At 42.8% G+C, this 20,716-nt stretch overlaps 1 protein-coding gene across 1 annotated transcript in view; it reads left to right on the forward strand.

Moving 5' to 3' along the window:
* The window catches only part of LOC125485510 (zinc finger CW-type PWWP domain protein 2-like), a 142,987-nt gene that overhangs the window by 73,933 nt on the left and 48,338 nt on the right, over positions 1-20,716 (forward strand). The window contains exon 4 of the mRNA XM_048608573.1: positions 9,995-10,109. Within this exon, the coding sequence (XP_048464530.1) occupies positions 9,995-10,109 (115 nt within the window). The remainder of the gene's footprint in view (positions 1-9,994; positions 10,110-20,716) is intronic.

Raw genomic sequence — 20,716 nt, forward strand, 5'->3', positions numbered from 1 at the left:
GGTTCTGAGGAAGGGTCACCGGACCCGAAACGTTAACTCTGTTTTTTCCTTCACAGATGCTGCCAGACCTGCTGAGCTTTTCCAGCAACTTTGCTTTTGTTCCTGATTTACAGCATCCGCAGTTCTTTTGGTTTTTATTTGGGGTGCAGGTTCATAGTTCCTTGAAAGTGAAGTCACAGGTGGACAGGAAGGTGAATAATGTGTTTGGTACACTTGCCTTTATTGGTCAGTGCATTCAGTATGAGAGTTGTGATGTCATGTCGCAGCTGTACAGGACATTGGTTAGGCCACTTTTAGAATACTGCGTTCAGTTCTGGTCTCCCTGCTATAGGAAAGATGTTATTAAACTTGAAAAATCAGAAAAGATTTTCAAGGATGTTGTCGGGGTTGGAGGGTTTCAGCTTTAGGGACAGGCGAATAGGCTGCGGCTATTTTCCCTGGAGCATCAGAGGCTGGATATAGAGGTTTATAAAATCATGGGCATGCATAGGGTGCATAGCCAAGGTCTTTCTCCCAGGGTAGGGGAGTCCAATACTAGGGGGCATAGGTTTAATGTGAGGGGGAAATATTTAAAAGGAACCTAAGGGGCATCTTTTTCACGCAGAGGGTGATGCATATATGGAATAAGTGCCAAAAGAAGTGGCGGAGGCTGGTACAATTATAACATTTAAAAGGCATCTGGATAGGTATATGACTAGGAAGGGTTTAGGGGGATATGTGCCAAATGCTGGCAAATGGGACTAGATTAATTTAGGATAGCTGGCCAGTATGGATGAGTTAGACTGAAGGGTCTGTTTCAGTGCTGTACAACTCTATGACTTTATCTAATTTCCACTCCATCTTATCATGTGCTGTTCCCAGAACAACTCACCACTCAAGATCCACCAAAACACCAGCATCCTTTGCTCTGACATTACCTTTAAAAGTCCATTGTGCACCTGGACAAGTGCTAGCATTCTGAAGCTGCCCTGCTGAGTCAAGGACCAGAACCTGAACATGTCAGAGAAGGGGAAATTGGCATGGCGATTCTCCAATTGGAGGTTCTTGTGGATGGGGTTGTCCAGAGGAGCATTTCTATTCCTGAACGACTGGCACTGAAAGCCACGTTGCCAAACTTGCCAGCCAGTTTTGAGGTCACCACAGTGAATCAGTGCTGTCTCCAGGGTGCAGAGGAACAGCCAGGAATGCAGAAAGAAGGTCAGCGATCTTTTCTGCACCACCAGGACACATGAGACATCCTTCTGTCTCTCATTTAATACTTATTCCATCTCTGCTACTGCATCCATCTCCTAACAAGGCTCAGGCTCTATCACTCTCACTTTTGCGTGTAACACTTTCCCTCACCTGCTCTCTGCATCCTAACTGCCCATACCACTAACTTCTGTGCTGTCTCCTCACTCCCTCAGAACACGTCACCACTTTACCCCTCATGCAACAGCACTAACAGCTATGCCACCCACAGTAATTGCACTCATTTTGCCCCCTTGATCTCATCACGGGACAAGACAACCCATAACAAAGGAGATAGAGTTGTAAGGGTGTCTGACATCTTAGCTCTCAATCCCTAAGAGGTCAGAATTGTAGTCTTCACAGAAGAGGGTCAGGCCCACTCCTGCAGGGATGCTGAAAAACCTGTGTCCCACCAAACAAGTACCACAAACTCTTACATTAACCCCATTGTCACTCTTAATGATTGTACACCACTTCTAATCACTTGCTGTGTCAAGTTCTGTTTCTTTTGTCTTGAAGGTTCCCTAACCTCCTCATGATCTCAGTGGATAAACACCTGGTTCCCCAGAAGTGCCCGCTTGGAACTCTTGAGCATGAGAGTACTGAGGCCTCAGAGGAAGCAGAAGCAAGGCTGCCTCCTGTATCCCCTACCAGCTCAGATATTTACTTCGGAGGGAATGGTATACATAGAGAGTGAATACACAATCTTATGAGAATCTCACATTGAAAGTTTCTCAGCTGGCCAAGGAAGAAACAGCCAGGCAGCTGGTATTCAGAAGACTGCCATGACCAGGTGTCTGCTTAGGTATAAGCAGGAGATGACCCTACATTATTTACAGTCAAAATTTTCTCAAAATCTCAGGGCATAGCAGCAATAGCATATGGGTGCAATGGCGCTGTGTCCAGAAGCTGCAAAATGCAGTGAATCCTGTGTCCATCCAGCTGTCTCCTTGGGCATGGTGGTAGGTGCCAGGTCCAGTACCCTCAGAGCTACTGGACAGATACACAAACCTACACTCCATTTCCCCAGTCATTGCTCCTCAGGACCAAAAGCATGGTAACAGGGAACGTTGACACCAGACCAGGTGCTCCTTCCTCACAAGGAAATAGGGTGGCGCCAGGAGGCACCTAGCTGGAGATGAAACCACAGGCGTCTCTGCACTGTCCAATTAGGATATTTCAGAGGTGGCCAGGCCTTCCAACTCAACCCTGTTTGACCTCCTTTCTGACCCTTTGAAGTTCAAATCAAGAACAGTCAACTTTCCTGTGGCAAGAAGACCCTGGGCATCTCTGCCCTATTTAGACACAAGTGCTCTGGGAATTACCCCACCAAACCTTCTGCACTCAGCTGCTGAGCATTCTCTGTCTGTCCCAGCTGCAGAACCAGGTAGTGCAATAAATAATAGCAGGAGGGACAGACAGAAGAAAATCTATTGAGGGTACTTTGGTGGCGTGAGTGAAAAAGACTTGAATGTAATTCTCTGTTCCTGATGTTAACTTTCATATAGAGTCCCTACAGTGTAGAAGCAGGCCCTTTAAGCCCACACCACCACTCCAAAGAGCATCCTACCCAGACCCACACCATTGCTGTAACTCTGCTTCTCCCATGGCCAATCCACCTAATCTGCACATCTTTGGACTGTCGGATGAAACCGGAACACCCAGAAGAAACCCATGCAGTCATGGGAAGAACATGCAGTCTCCACACAGCCAGTCGCCTGTGAGTGGAATAGCACTGAGCCACTGTGCCATCCGCTATGTGATTCTCTCTGTATAGGTGCAAAATGCATTTTCACACCATGCAGCAGTACTTCATGGCTATAGTAAGGCCTGCTGCACCATCTGGAAGCAAGGAGATCAATGTGTACTCGTTGCATTGGGTCATAGTGACACCTTTGTTCCTCCTCATTAAGCAACCCTAATGTTTGGCTCCCTCTGCACAAAGGTGTAGCTGTCAAAGAGTTGATGAACTATAGCCACACCAGGGAGGTGCAGCGTAGAGAAGATCAAAACTGTTGGCCAGGAAGTATGTAGCCTGCTTATCGTGTACTGTACATTTCATGATCTTTGTACTTTTCATTTAAAAGCCCTATGATTGGTGTTGCCTGCAGCCCCATCCACTCTAAATGTGCTCACAGCTATTTTCTTCCCCATTGCATTATTTAAATTTCCAGTACAATTGAATCAGCAGTGAGTGCTCCTATGTCAGTGTCTTCCAACTTCAGCCTGAACATAATGGTGAACCCCCAAACATCCACATCCACTTTCTTGTAACCATACAGGCTTCACATTTCCTCATATATCCACCCAACCCATCCGCATGCTCTTATACCTGCCCAACTTTCCCTCTCAGCCCCTGGCATGTGAGGTGACCATGCAGGGGTGGTCATTCACTGCACCCATCGAGCCAGGGAGCTCCTGACCATACACACCCACCCTCTCCTCCCCTACACCTGCATTACATTTTCCCAGCCATGCTTCACCATATCTCCTCCCTACCCTTGCAAATCCTGTTGGCCCTGTTCAGGATTTGTACTGCACTGCTTGTCCAGAGCCTGCAGCCCCCAATCCCGAAGACTAACTTCCTAAAGCTCAGACTTTGGCGATGACCACACTTGTCTCCACCCTGTCCCTTTAGTTTCTATGGACATACCCAATGATGACTGACCATGGCTCATCCCCTCTATCGACTTAACTGCGCAGTCAAAGCAAGGCAGGTTCTGCCAGGACCCCTGACTGGTACCTATATATGTCCCTGACTGCATTATCCTTAACCTACCCTCTCCCCATTCCCAGACTTGCAGCTATGGAGCTAATAGACTGACCCTGTGACCCACTCCCTGAACTGTAGAAGATGTACCCCTAAACAATTAAACCCTGAGTAGATGCCTAAATATGATGAATTCCCTGGATGAAATGAGAGGGGCTGCCATTGACTTATTGCGGCGGGGCTCTCTGACTGACCTGTGCTTCCATGGTCTTCAGTGAGTACTACTCCTCTAAGACTTTGATATGTTGCTACCAGCTTGATGCGTTGCAATTCCATAAGATGTGAACTTCCTATGCTGATGCCTGCTTAGTAGCAATCCAAGCTGCCTGTTTTTGTTACTGCGCTTCTTGACACAGCAAGGCAAGGCAGGGATGCTGTGAGCATGAAGGTAGACTCTAAGTGAGTGAATGCTTAGCGAGCAAGCAAACATCGCTGAGATGCACTGTAGTCTAGTGTGCAAGTTGGGTGCCTGTCCATGTGTGCAAAATGCCCCCATTTCAGCCATTCAATGCCTGTTGCTGGTTTGCTTTGCAATGCAATTGTGATGGAGGAGGGTGCATGTGGTGCCTGTTGATTATGCCCTGCTCTGTGATTTGGTTGCAGGCAACATGGAGGTCATTTGGAGTGAGTGGTGAGTAGAATAAATCAGGTAGCCTTTCTGGTTTTGTTGTTGAATTTTCCTGACCTTGTTCAGTGCAATTGCACTGGAGGTTGAATATTAATAAGGTGAGGGTGACTCACAATAAGACGTTTAGCAAGTATTAATCCCTGTCATCCGGCATTTCATCACTGCCTAGTAAAAATCTCACCATACCATTTGTGAAAACACTTCTTGTCCAATTCTGCCACACATCTCACCATTACTGATGCCACTCAGACCCCTGTGACATTCCACCCTGAGTATTAACAAGGTCATATAGTGTCATCCATTTCCAAAGTATAATGATGTCCAGAGAAGTCCAAGAATTTAGACGTCAAATTTGAGAAATAATCAAGGAATCCACTGAGAGAAGTATAAAACAGATGACTAGGGAATGAGCAGTTTAAAATTCCTATTAATTAGTAATTAGGGCTAAAATGAAGCCCATTTTGGATCCAGAATATTTTAACAGTGGTAGAAGAAATTGAGGGAAAAATGGTAAAAGATGGCAGAAGATGGTCTTTGACAGAGGTGCACGGAAAAGAACTTCCCAGGAGGCCGATCATCTCAAATGCTGATGATGACTGCAAATGCCTCAACATAGAGATGAAGCATTTGATCTCAACGTAGAAATCACTGGTGGATCGTTCCTTGGATTTTCTAGTCTTAAATGTTAAATTAGACTCTGTCATTCAAGCAGGAAACCAAGAGCGTAAGACAAATCAAAAATTCAGCAAATCTATTTGCCTCATGACTATTCCTCTTGAATGCTGTCCTTCCTATTAAAGCATCCATTTGTATTTTGCATGATCGAATGCTTTGAATCCTACAACCTGGCAAAATTATTCAAAGTGCAAAAATGTTCTTCCTAGGTTTTGTCTTAATTTACTTTTAATGAAAATATGCCTTTTGGTTCAATTCTCTGGGTTTTAAAAATCTATTCAAAATTTATTTCTTTTTTCTATACTTCAGTAATCCCATTTTACCTATCTCCGTATATAACGGACTAAACTTACTGGTGCAGAGAACACTTAAAGAGAGAACACTGCGAAACTAAAAAAACCTAATTAATTTTAAATAATTAACTAAGTAGAGATGGCAGGTTGGTTGATGTGTTGTAGCTGTATGGTGTGGGAGCTAGCTGATCCCATTGAGAACGGCAGTTACCACATCTGCAGCAAGTGTTGGCTGCTTGAGGAGCTCCGGCTCAAAATTGATGAGCTGGAATCCGAACTCCAAACACTGCGGCACATCCGGGAGGGGGAGAGATACCTGGATGCTGTGTTCCAGGAGGCAGTCACACCTAGTAGATTAACTAATGTTAATTTGATCGGCGACCAGGGACAGCAGTGTGTGACTGTGAGTGAGGCAGATAGAGGAGCCCTGCAGTCAGGAACACAGGAGCTGCAGCCCTTGACATTGTCCCACAGGTATGAGGTACTTACTCCCTGCGTGGATGAGGAACAGGGCTGCAGGAAGGATGAGTCAACTGACAATGGCATCATGGTTCAGGAAGCCATTCAAGACGTGGGAGCTAAAGGACAGATTGTAGTTATAGGGGATTCCATCATCCGGGGGATAGACAGTATCCTTTGCAAGCAGGATAGAGAGTTCCGCATGATGTGTTGCCTGCCCGGTGCCAGGGTGCGAGACATCTCAGACCGGCTTGAGAGGATACTAGGGAGGGAGGGAGAGGATCAAGTTGTTGTGGTCCACGTAGGTACCAACAACATAGACAGGACGAGGAAAAAAGACATGTTTCGGGATTATGAAAAGCTAGGAACAAAATTAAAAAACAGGTCTTCAAGGGTCATAACCTCTGGATTGCTGCCCGAGCCACGTGCAAATTGGCATAGGGAGGCGAGGATGAGGGAAGTAAACACGTGGCTAAAAGAGTGGTGTGGGAAAGAGGGTTTCCTTTTCATGGGACACTGGCATCAGTTCTGGGACAGGAGAGATCTATACCGCTGGGATGGACTCCACCTGAACAGGGCCGGGTCCAGTGTTCTGGCGAAAAGGGTAAATAGGGTGGTCAATAGGACTTTAAACTAGTAAGCAGGGGGGAAGGGACGAGTGAGCATACAGGGAGTATAACAATAAATGGAAGGCAAAGCAGCAGGTTAGCAGGTGACAAGGAAGCTTCAACTCCATTGAAAATTAGGAAAAAAGTTAAAGGGAAGGAGAACTCAGGAGCTGTTAGTAATGGAGGTGATAGGACTCAAAAAGAAGGTGCAAAAACTGGCATTAGGGCACTTTATCTGAATGCTCAGAGCATTCGAAACAAGGTGGATGAGTTGACGGCGCAAATCATGGCAAATGGGTATGATTTAGTGGCCTTTACAGAGACATAGTTGCAGGATGGTCATGACTGGGAGTTAAATATCCAGGGGTATCAAACTGTTCGGAAGGACAGACAGGAAGGTAAGGGAGGTGGTGTCGCTCTGATTTTTAAGGATGATATCAGGGCGGTAGTGAGAGATGATATAGGTTCTACTGAACAAAAGGTTGAATCCATTTGGATGGAAATTAGGAATAGCAGGGAGAAGAAGTCACTGATAGGTGTGGTCTATAGGCCACCAAATAATGACATTGTGGTGGGGCGGGCAATAAACATAGAAATAACTAATGCATGTAAAAATGGTACAGCAATTATCATGGGGGATTTTGATCTACATATCGATTGGTCAAACCAGGTCGGTCATGGCAGCCTTGAGGAGGGGTTCATAGAATGCATCCGCGATAATTTCCTTGAACAATATGTAATGGAACCTACAAGGGAGCAAGCTATCCTAGATCTAGTCCTGGGGGTAATGAGACAGGAATAATTAATGATCTCACAGTTAGGAATCTTCTCGGAAGGAGCGATCATAATATGGTCGAATTTAAAATACAGATGAAGCGTGAGAAGGTTAAATCCAGTACCAATGTCCTGTGCTTAAACAAAGGAGACTATGTTGGGATGAGGGAGGAGTTAGCTGAGGTAGAATGGGAGCAAAAACTTTATGGTGGGTCAATTGAGGAACAGTGGAGGACTTTCAAAACGATTTTTCACAGTGCTCAGCAGAAGTATATTCCAGTGATAAGGAAGAACTGTAGGAAATGAAATAGTCAGCCATGGATGTCTAAGGAAATAAAGGAAAGTATCAGATTGAAAAAAAACACAAACAAAAAAAGCAAAGAGTAGTGGGAAACTAGTAGACTGGGAAATCTTTAAAGGCCAACAGAAAGCCACAAAAAACGTTATAAAGAAAAATAAGATAGATTATGAGAGTAAACTAGCTCAGAATATAAAACCAGGCAGCAAAAGTTTCTATAAATATGTAAATCGTAAAAGAGTGGTGAAGGTAAACATTGGTCGTTTAGAGGTTGAGAAGGCCAATTTAATAACTGGGAATGAGGAAATAGCTGAGGCATTAAACAGTTATTTTGTGTTGGTCTTCACAGTGGAAGACACAAATAACATGCCAAAAACTGATGGCAAGAAGGTTATAGCAGGTGAGGACCTAGAAACTATCATTATCATGATGGAGGCAGTGCTGGGCAAGCCAATGGGGCTAAAGGTAGATAAGTCTCCTGGCCCTGATGAAATGCATCCCAGGGTACTAAAAGAGGTGATGGGGGAAATAGCAAATGCACTAATAATTATTTACCAAAATTCACTGGACTCTGGGGTGGTTCCCACAGATTGGAAAAAAGCCAATGTGACTCCACTGTTTAAAAAAGGAAGTAGACAAAAAGCAGGTAACTTTAGGCCAGTTAGCTGAACTTCGGTAGTGGGGAAAATGCTTGAATCTATCATTCAGGAAGGAATAGCAAGATGTTTGGATATAAATAGTCCCATTGGGAATACCCAGCATGGGTTCATGAAGGGTAGGTCATGTTTAACTAATTTGGTGGAATTCTTTGAGGACATTACTTGTATGGTGGACAATGGGGAACCTGTGGATGTGGTGTATCTGGATTTCCAGAAGGCATTTGACAAGGTGCCACACCAAAGGCTGCTACATAAGATAAAGTTGCACGGTATTACAGGTAATGTATTGGCATGGATAGAGTATTGGTTGACCAGTAGAAAACAAAGAGTAGGGGTAGATGAGTGTTTTTCTGGTTGGCGGTCAGTGGCTAGTGGTGTGCCTCAGGGATCAGTGTTGGGACCGCAATTGTTTACAATTTACACAGATGATTTGGAGTTGGGGACTAAGTGTGGTGTGTCAAAATTTGCAGATGACACTCAGGTGAGTGGTAGAGCAAAGTGTGCAGAAGACACTGAAAGTCTGCAGAGGGATATAGATAGTCTAAGTGAGTGGGCAAAGGTCTGGCAGATGGAGTACAATGTTGATAAGTGTGAGGTCATCCATTTTGGTAGGAATAACAGCAAAATGGACAATGTTTTAAATGGTAAAAATTTGCAGCATGCTGCTGTGCAGAGGGACTTGGGTGTCCTTGTGCATGAATCGCTAAAAGTAGGATTGCAGATGCAGCAGGTAATTAAAAAGGCAAATGGAATTTTGTCTGCCATTGCTAGAGGGATGGAGTTTAAAAACGGGGAGGCTATGCTGCAGCTCAATAGGGTCATGGTGAGGCCACACCTGGAGTACTGTGTGCAGTTTTGGTCTCCTTACTTGAGAAGAGATATACTAGCACTGGAGGGGGTGCAGAGGAGACTCACTCGGTTGATTCCAGAGTTGAGAGCATTGGATTTTGAGGAGAGACTGAGTAGGCTGGGATTATACTCATTGTAATTCAGAAGAATGAGGGGAGATCTTATAGAAACATATAAGGTAATGAAGGGAATAGATAAGGTGGAGGCAGGGAGGTTGTTTCCACTAGCAGGTGAAACTAGGACAAGGGGACACTGCCTCAAAGTAAAGGGAAGCAGATGTAGGACTGAGGTCAGGAGGAACTTCTTCACCCAAAGGGTTGTGAATCTGTGGAATTCCCTGCCCAGTGAAGCAGTTGAAGCTACCTCGCTGAATGTTTTTAAGGCAAGGCTAGATAAATTTTGAACCGTAAAGGAATTAAGGGTTTTGGTGAGCGGGCGGGTAAGTGGAGCTGAGTCTCAACAAGATCAGCCATGATCTTATTGAATGGCGGGGCAGGCTCGAGGGGGCCAGATGGCCTGCTCCTGCTCCTAGTTCTTATGTTCTTATGTACATGTTACCAATCAAAACTGAGGTTCTCCAATCCTTCCTCCTAGCTTATCTTGTTTCCACTTGGAATCAGTCTTTTCATTGTTTTCTGGAGCCTCTCTTATACTCATATTTCTTTCTAATTAAACAATCCAGCACTTCTGTGTTGCTAAAATATTTCAAAACAAAGTTGACATTATTCTAATGAATCCTTTATGTTGACAGGTAGAAAATTTAAAGAAAACCAGACAGTGGTATAAAAGTGCATTGGAAGAAGCCAAGGTGTTCTCAAGACTTAGTTCTGAAGAGAGACTCAGAATGTGCCATCTGAGCCATCAAGGTAAAATACCTCTGGCTGGGAGTTAATCAATAACTAATATTAGGAAACAGCTATGGGGTAAATTAGGCTACTGAATATCGTACAGTGAAACATTAATATATTAAAGTTCAAGGAAGTACTGACAAACAGTTGTAGATCTTATTAAGCAACCTGTTCAGAGATGTTATTATACACCTCTAGAAGAAGTGAGAATTAATCCAGGCCACCTGGCTTAGAGATAGGGACACTATCACTGCAAAGATCCTAAAATCAGCTGCTCAGTTACATTACGGCACTGGGGTAGGTGGGACTTGAATCAGGCTCTCTGACTCAGAGATAGTGCCGCTAACACTTCATCACAAGAGCTCAGCAAAGGTTATGTCTCTGGATGGTCTCTTTTCAGACTTCTGCACTATGTGGCACAGTGGTTAGCACTGCTGCCCCTCAACACCGCGGAACAGGGTTCGTTTCCAGCCTTGGGTGACTGTATGGAGTTTGCACATTCTCCCCATGTCTGCATGGGTCCCCTCTGGGTGCTCTGGTTTCCTCCCACAGTCCAAAGATCTGCAGGTTAGGGGGAGTGGCCATGGTAAAAACCATATATGGGGTTGTAGGAGTGGTGAGTTTGGGTGGTATGCAGTTCGGAGGGTTGGTGCAGACTCAGTGGGTCAAAATGCCTCGTCTAGCATTGCAAAGATTCAATATCTTGCTCTACTCCACTTTAGCCTCTGTACTACATTCTTTCCCAGCTGCTCACTTTGCTGAACCCATCACAACATACATTTATAAAGGAAGGCAGTGGCATAATAGTGATGGTAATCCAAAGTCACAGGCTAATGGTCCGGGGACAGAAGCACAAACCCTACCATGACAACTGATGATATTTGAATTCAAATAATTAATTTGGCTTTACAAGTTATTCCCAGTAATGGTGACCGTTAAATCATTGTTGAGTGTCATCACAATTAATTGGCTCACTCATTTCCTTTAGAAAAGGGAAACTGACACCCTCAAGGTTGGGCCCTCAAAAATGTAACTGAATTTTAAATGTCCCATGAAAAGGCCTAGCAAGTCATTCAAGCCACTGTAAAGTCTAACAGGAATGAAACTCGATGAACCACCCTACATCAACCTGGGAACCAGAAACAATAACTGCAAACCTAGCTCTATTTACCCTGGAAAATGTTACTAAGTTCTGAAGGCTTGTGCCAAAATTGGGCGAGCCCAATTTTGGGCTCCATAGCTACCTCTTAGTCAAGTAGCGGCCTGACAAAGTCAAGTAATTGAATCATAAAGTATACAGCTGCTAGATTGGTTGTGGCAGGTTGTGAGGAAATTAGTAAGAGGGAAAATGAACTTGACCTTTGTCCTTACGAAATTACCTGTAGCAGATGGATCTGTTCATGTCAATATTTGTGGGAGTAACAGCGTACTGTCCTTATGGAGACAAAATCCTTTCTTCACCTAGCTCAGGTATGTCTTTTTTTAAATTCATTCACAGGATGAGGGTGTCGCTGGCTAGGCCAGCATTTATCGCCCATCATTAATTGCCAGAGGGCAGTTAAGAGTCAACCACTTTGTTGTGGGTCTGGAATCACATGTAGGCCAGACCAGCGAAGGATGACAGTTTCCTTCCCTAAAGGGCATTAACGAACCAGATGGGTTTTTCCAACAATCGACAATGGATTCATAGTCAGTGTTAAGACTCTTAATTCTAGATTTGTTTTTGTGAATTCAAATTCCACCATTTGCCGTGGCGTTATTTGAACCTGGGTCCCCAGAACATTGCCTAGGTCTCTGGATTAACAGTCCAGTGATAATACCACTAGGCCATTGCCTCCTCTCTTTCTGTGCAAACAAAATAAAAGACAAATGCGACCTCGCCAATTACTGTCCCGTTTGTCTACTCTTGATTGTCAGCAAAGTGATGGAAGTTGTTGTTGAGTGTTATCAAGCTGAAGTCATTCACTAATAACCTGCTCACTGATGCTCAGTTTGGGTTCCACCAAGGCCATTCAACTCCTGGCATTATTAAAACAATGGTCTAAACATGGATAAAAGAGCTGAATTCTAGGTGAGGCGAGAGTGACTACCATTGATATCAAGGCAACATTTGACTGCGTTTGGCATCAAGAAGCTGTAACAAAACTGGGGTCAGTTTGAATCAGGGTAAGATCTTCACTGGTTGAATCATACCTAGCGCAAAGAGGAAGGTTGCCGTTGTTGGATATACACCACCAATTTCTCAAAGTAGTTCAGGATGAACAATAAATCTTAGCCTGTGCCATCCATGTCCTGTGAAACAATGCATTAAAACACTGAAAACCTTTAGAGTTAAATGGAAGTGGATGCCATGCCAATAACTGAGAGATTAGACGCATAGACTGGTGAACCATTGATTTTACAATCTAGATTTAGAATCAATCATGAAATTAATGAGTGATTTAAAAATAATCCTACTTTCCAGTGTTGCCTAGCGGTTTGTATTTAAGCCTGCTTGAAAGGTTTAATTGCTTCTCCCTTGCGGATTCTTTTCTTTTAAAAACTTATCAGTCTCTGCAGGGATTGCAGCACTTCTTTCAACAATATTTTCTGCTGGAGACTCTGGCTTACGCGGGTGAAAACGAGCCAAGGACATTAAGAAGAGCAACAAAACATTTTCAGTGGGTCCTTCTACCAACGTTGTTTTGTGGAGCTTGAGAGAAGGAGAGAATGTGAGAGAAAGGCCTACCTAGGTGGAAGCTAAAAAGGAATTTCCCAGTTATGTAGAAGGTGATAACAGTGTCAACTCTTTTCTACAAAAATTACTAATCAGTTTCTCAAGAAGCTGTAGAATCTGGCTTTGGGTTGGTACACTGGCTTAGCAGTTAGCCCTGTTGCCTCATAGCACCACGGTCCTGGGTTTAGTTCTAGCCTCGGGCGACTGTCCGTGTGGAGGTTGCACATTTTCCCCGTGTCTACACAGGTTTCCTCCCACAGCCCAAAGATGTGCAGGTCAGATGGCTAAATGCCCATAATGTCCATGGGTGTGTAGGTTGCGTGGGTTAACCACAGTAACTACAGGGTTACAGGGATAGGGTATGGGGTGGGTCGAGGAGGGTTGCTGTTTGGAGGGTCAGTGTGGACTTGATGGGCCGAATGGTCTGCTTCCACACTGTAGGAGTATTGTGAAATATTAAATGCTGTTGAAGTTTTTTGCTTTGTACTCATTGGGATAAATAGAAGAATGCCAAGTTTAAAAGGTCACAACAATTTATAGAGTACTGATTAGTTGGCTCTGACCAAGGTGTTGTCATGGAGAAAACAATGGGGAAAAGGCCCCAAATTCTCAATTAATTCAGTTAAGGGTCAAAACTTGAACATAGTCTTTTTGTTTACAGAAAGCAGATCCCTTCATATGAATGTGTGTCCATTCTAGCTAATGTTAATGAGTCATGTGTTACTAAACTGCAGAAAAGGTTCTTTTATTTAAGTTTTAAAATGACAAAAAATACCAGTCCACAATTATATTTTCCTGTGTCCCCTAAGCTGATACATTCCAGGAACAATTTCAAAGCAATTTTCAGTTTTTTTGATGACTTGCTTCCATGTTCCTTTACTATCTAGATAACTTCTAAACCCAAAACTGACTTCCATGATGAGGAACACATTGAAGAATCCTCCCTCCAGACAAACTAGGTAAATCTTACTATCTCATTTAAATCCTCACAAGTTTGGTCTTCAATCTGAACGTGTGCTCCCACACACGTTTTGCATAGCAACCAACAGGGCTTGCCATTTCTCTGCTTAAAGTACAGGACCAGCTGAAATATAACAAAAAACTGTGGATACTGGAAATCTGAAACAAAAATATAAATTGCTGGAGAAACAGCAGGCCAGGCAGCATCTGTGGAGTGAAAGGAGAGTCAATGTTTCAAGTCCAGTGATGCTTCTTCAGAACAGGGATTGCCTTTTAGAGCAGAATGTAGCAGAAGTTACCCGGAAATAGGTTATTTTAATTCAAGTAATATGTGATGAGGTAGGATTAATAAAAGATATCATAATTAAGAATCCTCTGGGGAGCAACAATCACAACACGGTAGAATTTGATATAACAAGGTGTAGAGCTGGATGAACACAGCAGGCCAGGCAGCAGCAGAGGAGCAGGAAAGCTGACGTTTCGGGTCTGGACCTGATGCTGCCTGGCCTGCTGTGTTCATCCAGTTTTACACCTTGTTATCTCAGATTCCCCAGCATCGGCATTTCCCACTATCTCACGGTAGAATTTGATCTTCAAATTTGAAGGAAAGCAATTTGAGTCTTAACAATTGCCGACAACCTAAATAAGGACAACTACAGAAGTATGAAAAAAAGGCTGTCCAAAGTGTTAAATAAAGGTAAAATGCTGCAAATGCTGAAATCAGAAACAGAGAAAGCTAGAGAGTTTCAACAGATCTGGCAGTAAATATGCAGAGAGAAACAGAGTTAATGTTTTGAATCTGTTATGACTCTTTTGCGGACCTGTTTAATTTCTCCAGCATTAGCTGTAGTTTTCGAAAGTGGGCTGGGAAATAGACTAAGTAGAATGTCAATCAATACAGCAGTGGTGGATGTTTAAGCAGGTATTTCATAATGCTCAGCAAACATTTATTTTGGTCAAAAAGAAGGATTTTATGAGAAGGATGAACTACCTATGGTTAACAAAGATGGTAAGGAGAGTATTCAATCAAAAATCAAGGCATACAAAGCAACACAAACAAGTGGTAGGCCAGAGGAACTGGAGTATTTCAGGAACTTGCACCAGATGACTGAAAAGCTAATAAAGAAGGGAAAAATTGATGTTGAAAGTGAATGGTCGAGAAATGTAAAAACAAACAGCAAAAACTTCTACGGATATATAACAACTAAAGAGTAGATAAAGTACGTGTGGACGCTTGGAAGATGCAACTGTGTAATTAATAAAAGTGAACACTGAAATATTATAAAAGTTAAGTCAATATTGTGCATTGGTCTTCATGACAGAAGACACTATAAACATTCCAAAGGTAACAGTAACCAAGATACTAATGGGAGGAAAGATCTTGTAACATTTTCTGTCACAAGGCACAGAGTGTTTGACAAACAAATTGTATCAAAGGCAGGCTAGTTGCCAGGATCATAGAATCATACAGTACAAAAGAGGCCCTTCAGCCCATCAAGACTGCACTGCCAAAAAATTATTACTACCTATCTAATCACATTTTCCCTTAGTAGACCCATAGTCTTGAATGTTACGACACTTCAAGTGCTCACCCAAGTATTTTTTAAAGGTTGTGAGATTTCCTGCCTCAACTACCCTCCCAGGCAGTGCATTCCACATTTCCGCTAACCTCTAGGTGGTAAAGGTTTTCCTCAAATCCCCTCTAAACCTTCTCCCATGCACTTTACAATTATTCACCCATGTTAGTGACCCTTCAGCTAAGGGGAAGAGCTGCTTTCTAGTCACCCTGTCCATACTGCTCTAATCTTATACACCTCCGTCAGGTTCCACCCAAACCTTCTGTGCTCCAAAGAAAACAACCTGAAGTTATCCAGCCTTTCTTCATAGCTGAAATGCTCCATCCCAGGCAACATCCCGGTGAGCCTTGTTTGCAACTCTTCCCATGCAGTCCATCCTTCCTATAGTGTGGTGACCAGAACTGCACACAGTACTCCAGCTGTGGCCTAACCAAAGTTCTGTACAGCTCCAACATGACTTCCGTGCTCTTATAGTCTGTGTCATGATTGATGAAGGCAAGCATCTCATATGCCTTCTTAACTACTGTATTAAACTGCCCTGCCTCCTTAAGGGATCTGTGGACAAACACCCCAAGACATCACTGTCCTTCTAGGCTCCTAGTGTCTTGCCATTCCTTGGTCGTTTCCTTGTCTTGTTCCCTCTTCCAAAGTGCATCACCTCATTTTTATCAGGATTAAATTCCTTCTGCCACTGATTTGCCTATCTGGCATATCTTCCTGTAACCTAATACCTTTCTCCTTTCTGATAACCACCTGGCCAATCTTTATGTCATCCACTAACTTACTTAACATCCCTGTTACATTCTCAGCTACATCATTTGTGAATATCATTAACAACAGAGAGACCTAGCAATGATCCCTATGTTAAGCCACTGCACACTGGGCCCAGTCACACAAACAGCCTTCTACCACACCCTCTGTGTCCTATCACTAAGCCAATTTAGCATCCATCTTGCCAAGTTACCTTGATTGCCATGAGCTTATACCTTCTTTATTGGTTTCTCATGTCGGACCTTGTCAAACGTCTTGCTGAAATCCACGTAAATTACATCAAGTGCCCTACCCTCATTTCAAACACTTGGTCATCTCCTTAAAACATTCTGCCAGATTTGTTATGCATGACCTCCCTTTGTCTACCCCTGATCAAATCTTGCCTCTCTAAGTGGATTAATGTATTTCCTTCACAAATTTATTCAATAATTTCTCCATCACTGAGATTAGACTCACTAGTTTGTAGTTCCCTGGTCTATCTCTACAGCACCTCTCGTAAAGTGGAACAATGTGAGTTATTCTCCAGTCGTCTAGCACCTCCCCTGGGGCCAGAGATGATTTAAAAATTTGGATCAGGACCCCTGTAATTTCCTCTCTCACCTCCCACAAAAGCTTGGGATACAACTCATCTGGACCCTGGGATGTGTCCACTTTTAAATCTGCCAAAACCTCCAGTACTTACTCATTTCTTATCTCAATCTGCTCCAGAACTTTACAGTCCACCTTTTTGAATTTTGTACTTGTATCCTCCCTCTCCTGATTGAAGACAGATGTAAAGTGCTCATTTAACACTCCACCAATGTCAGGAACAAAAACAGAAGTTGCTGGAATAGCTCAGCAGGTCTGGAAGCATCTGTGAAGGGAAAAACAGTTTTAATGTTTCGAGCCTGGTGACCCTTTCTCAGAACTGATTTTCTCTTCACAGATGCTGCCAGACCTGCTGAGCTTTTCCAGCAACTTCTGTTTCTGTTCCTGATTTACAGAATCTGCAGTTCTTTTGATTTTTATTCAGTTCTCCACCAATGTCTTCTGGCTTCACATACAGATTGCCTCCTTGGACCCTAGTAGGCCCTACACTTTCCCAGATTATTCTTTTCCCTTGATGTACTTGTAGAATATCTTGGGATTCTCCCTAATCTTGCCCACTAGTATATTCACATGTCCCCTCTCTGCTGTATTAATTGCTTTCTTGAGATCCCCCCTGCACTTTCTGTACTCCTCCAGGGCCTCTGTTATTTTGCTCCCCTTGTGCCTGTTATAAATCTCTCATTTACTTTTTATCTAGTCATATTCCCAGTCATCCATGTTTCTCTCAGCCCATTGCTCCTGCATTTTACCCTAAAGGGAACATGTTGGGCCAGTACTCCCCTCTGTCCTTTTTGAGCATCTCCCACTGTTCTGCTGTATATTTACCCTCAAATGGCTAGTCCCACTCTATTTAATTTGACCAGATCCTGCCTGATTTTAATAATATCTACCTTACCCTACTCCAATGTAGATGTTGAGAAATAGTTTCCATAATGCGGTAATCTTGAACTAGGGGACATTGTTACAGAAAAAAAATACTCATTTAGAACTGAAATTGAAGGAATTTCTTCTCCCAGGGGAAGTGACTGTCAGGAATCTCTATCGTTGACAGTTGGAAAGACTAGATCACTGATAGTATTAAAGAGAAGGTCGATAGATTTTTAAAAAAAACAGAGAGTAGAGAGCTAGAGAAAGTTGGCAATCCAATTAAGTCAGTGCACAAAACTACCACAACATTTTAATATTTTTTAAATACATTATGGCACTTTTCCATTGGGAAAATACTGTCATGCAATTGAACAATTACACAATGCTGGCCAGTATTATTGAATCACCTCATTAAAAACACATCTTTGTACAATTTGACACCTTTGAAGGTGGCAAAACATTTTACACTAGCCTTTCAGAGGGCCCCTAAATTTCCAGGAAGCTTTGCATTTTCTTCATGGACTGTCAAGCAGGTGTGCTTTTCACAACTTGCACTAGTAGACAAAAATCGTGTGAGAGGAAACCTGATTTTTGTTCCCCATTTAAAACAAGGAGCCCAATTTAGGAGTGGTGTGGGGAGGGTAGAGGAGTGTAATTTGCACAATAGGCTTTCCTGACCCAACGAAAATCAAGAGGAAAATAGCTTGGGGTCATAATTATGAAGGAACTTTGAATTCCCTCCATAACAGATCGAAGTGTGGCCATTTGTCCACCATGTGTTCATTAATTTTCGACCGAGCATCGGTCTCAATGATTACTTGGTGCTGAACCTTGTTGAGGGATTTAAAATTGAAAAGACCAACTTCAACAATGTAGAGTTCTAAGAAGACTAAACTAAATTGTTTATGATTTTGTGCCTGGAATGTAATTCTGTACACCTGTTTAACATAAGCACACACAGCTATACACACACTATACGATTCAAAACCAAAAAGAATCTCCTTAATTTTGATATAAATAGTGGCTGTAATAATGATTCTTATGTGCTCGAATATCAGATCAAAAGAGACTGAATAGGATGCTGCTAGTGGTTTTCAGGTACTTAGCTTCCACCTAGATCTTATCCTATCGTTGTGTCCTTACTGCACTTAGTCACGATCAGTCACCTCTCTCTAATGAGAGAACAGACCTATAATCCTCGGGGATTATTGGCAACTTTATTATTTATACAGAAGAATAATAATTGACACAAAATCAAGGGGAATTATGGGACAGAATCTCAAAAACGCTACATTGCTGTAGCCCCATCTGTTGCCAGTGCTTCCAGCAAGTCTGCACTGAGAATCTTAAGGGGTGTTTTTTTTACATCCAAAGTCTAATTTTTCCTTTAAATTATGAATTAACTAAACATTACAATTTAAGTTAAGAGAAGTTAAGTTTTATTGCAGCCTTAAATCAGGTGTGCAGATCTGAGAGAAGCTGCAGTTAGTTAATTAGTGGCTGGTTTAATCTGGTTTTTTGAAGCTTAAGTTGATTGCTTTTCAAGAAGCACGTGCTGCTTTGTTTGTACAGAGTGTAAAGTTGGGGAGTTGGTGTATGAATTAACTGCACAGTGACCAGTGTCCCATCACCAAGTTACCCTTGATTTACATGTGCAAAGTACAAGGACTCTGACCAGTTAGCTCAGAGCCAGCCCCTAAAATCAGGACACTGTCTGAATCTCCTGTTTATATCTGTCAGCTAGGGCTCCCTGATTGGCCCAGGTTAACAATCCCAATCAAGGATCTCATATTCAAAGAGATCCACAAACCACTCATTCCAATCATTACAGTGAATTACAGGGAGTTTGGTGGGGGAATAGAGAAGGTGCTCCTTTTCACTTGTACCGTTTTTAGCCTCCTGTATTTGGCTCTTAATTTGGTACAGTGGAAGAAGCTGATTGGTGAGTACTGGTAAGCTCTCTCCTATTCTAATTATGCCGAATAGTTTTTAAAGTCATGGAATGGCAGATTAGTTAAACACAATGGCGTGTACATCCTGCAGCATGTCTGAAGTCATGGCCACACTGTGTGTCCCAGACAAACACATTTGCAGAAAATGTTACCAAATGCACAAATTTAAACTCTGGGTTTTGGAACCTACACAGTAGCTGGAGTGAGAGGACCATGTAGAATTGTACATTTGGGGTAAGTGGTCACTGAAAGATTGATGCATAAAGGCAGAGGAGGAATGGGTGTCTGTCTGGCAGTCTGAGACTCAGGCAGTGTAGGAGGCCCAGGTCTATTTTGCTTGCTCATCAGAATTGCATTTTAGGTAGAGTTGTGAGCAGTATTTCCTTCAGAGAATGCAGCCAAAGTCAAGTTGGTGCCAACACAGGCAGCCCATCTGGGTGCTGACTCTGGGGATGTGACAGTGGGAGGAAGAAGAATGGAAGAGCAATAGAGATAGAAGATTTCAGTCCTCACTAGATATATGCAAGGGACCAGAGGATTGGAGGTCAGCAAACTTTGTACCAATATTCAAAAATGGTGTAAAAAATGGACCGAATAATTATAAAAGTCAATCTGACCTCTGTGGTGAGCAAATTATTAAAATCAGTACTGACTGAACAAGATTAACTGTTAATTGGAAAGGCGTGGATTAATCGGGGACAGTTTTGTGAAGGAAATGTCATGTCTTACGAATAGAAGGTTTTGAGAAAGCAACAAGCAGGTTGAAAATAGTACAATATATGTTGTCTTCATGGATTTTGGTAAGGCATTTGACCATGTTCCACATGGTAGACGAGGAAGAAAAATTAAGGTCCATAGGATACAAAAGAATGAGGCTAGTTTTATCCAAACTTGACTCTAAAATGGGAAACTGTGTGTTACGACTAACAGATGTTTTTGCAAGTAGAAGGTAATTTCCACTGATGTTCCACAGGGATCACTGTTGGGTTCTTTGTTGTTTGAGGCATTTATTAATTATTTTGATTTGCACGTTTGGGTAGCTGATAGTGAACAGGATGATTATCACCTGCAGGATTACATCAATAATTTGAGTGGGAGGAAAAGTGGCAAATGGCATTCAAGTTGGGTTATGCATTTGTGGAAAGCCAACAAAACATGGGAATATACAATAAACTAGGACAATATTGAGCAAAA

Source organism: Rhincodon typus, chromosome 2 (genome assembly GCF_021869965.1).
Source record: "Rhincodon typus isolate 14 chromosome 2, sRhiTyp1.1, whole genome shotgun sequence".
Taxonomy (NCBI): domain Eukaryota; kingdom Metazoa; phylum Chordata; class Chondrichthyes; order Orectolobiformes; family Rhincodontidae; genus Rhincodon; species Rhincodon typus.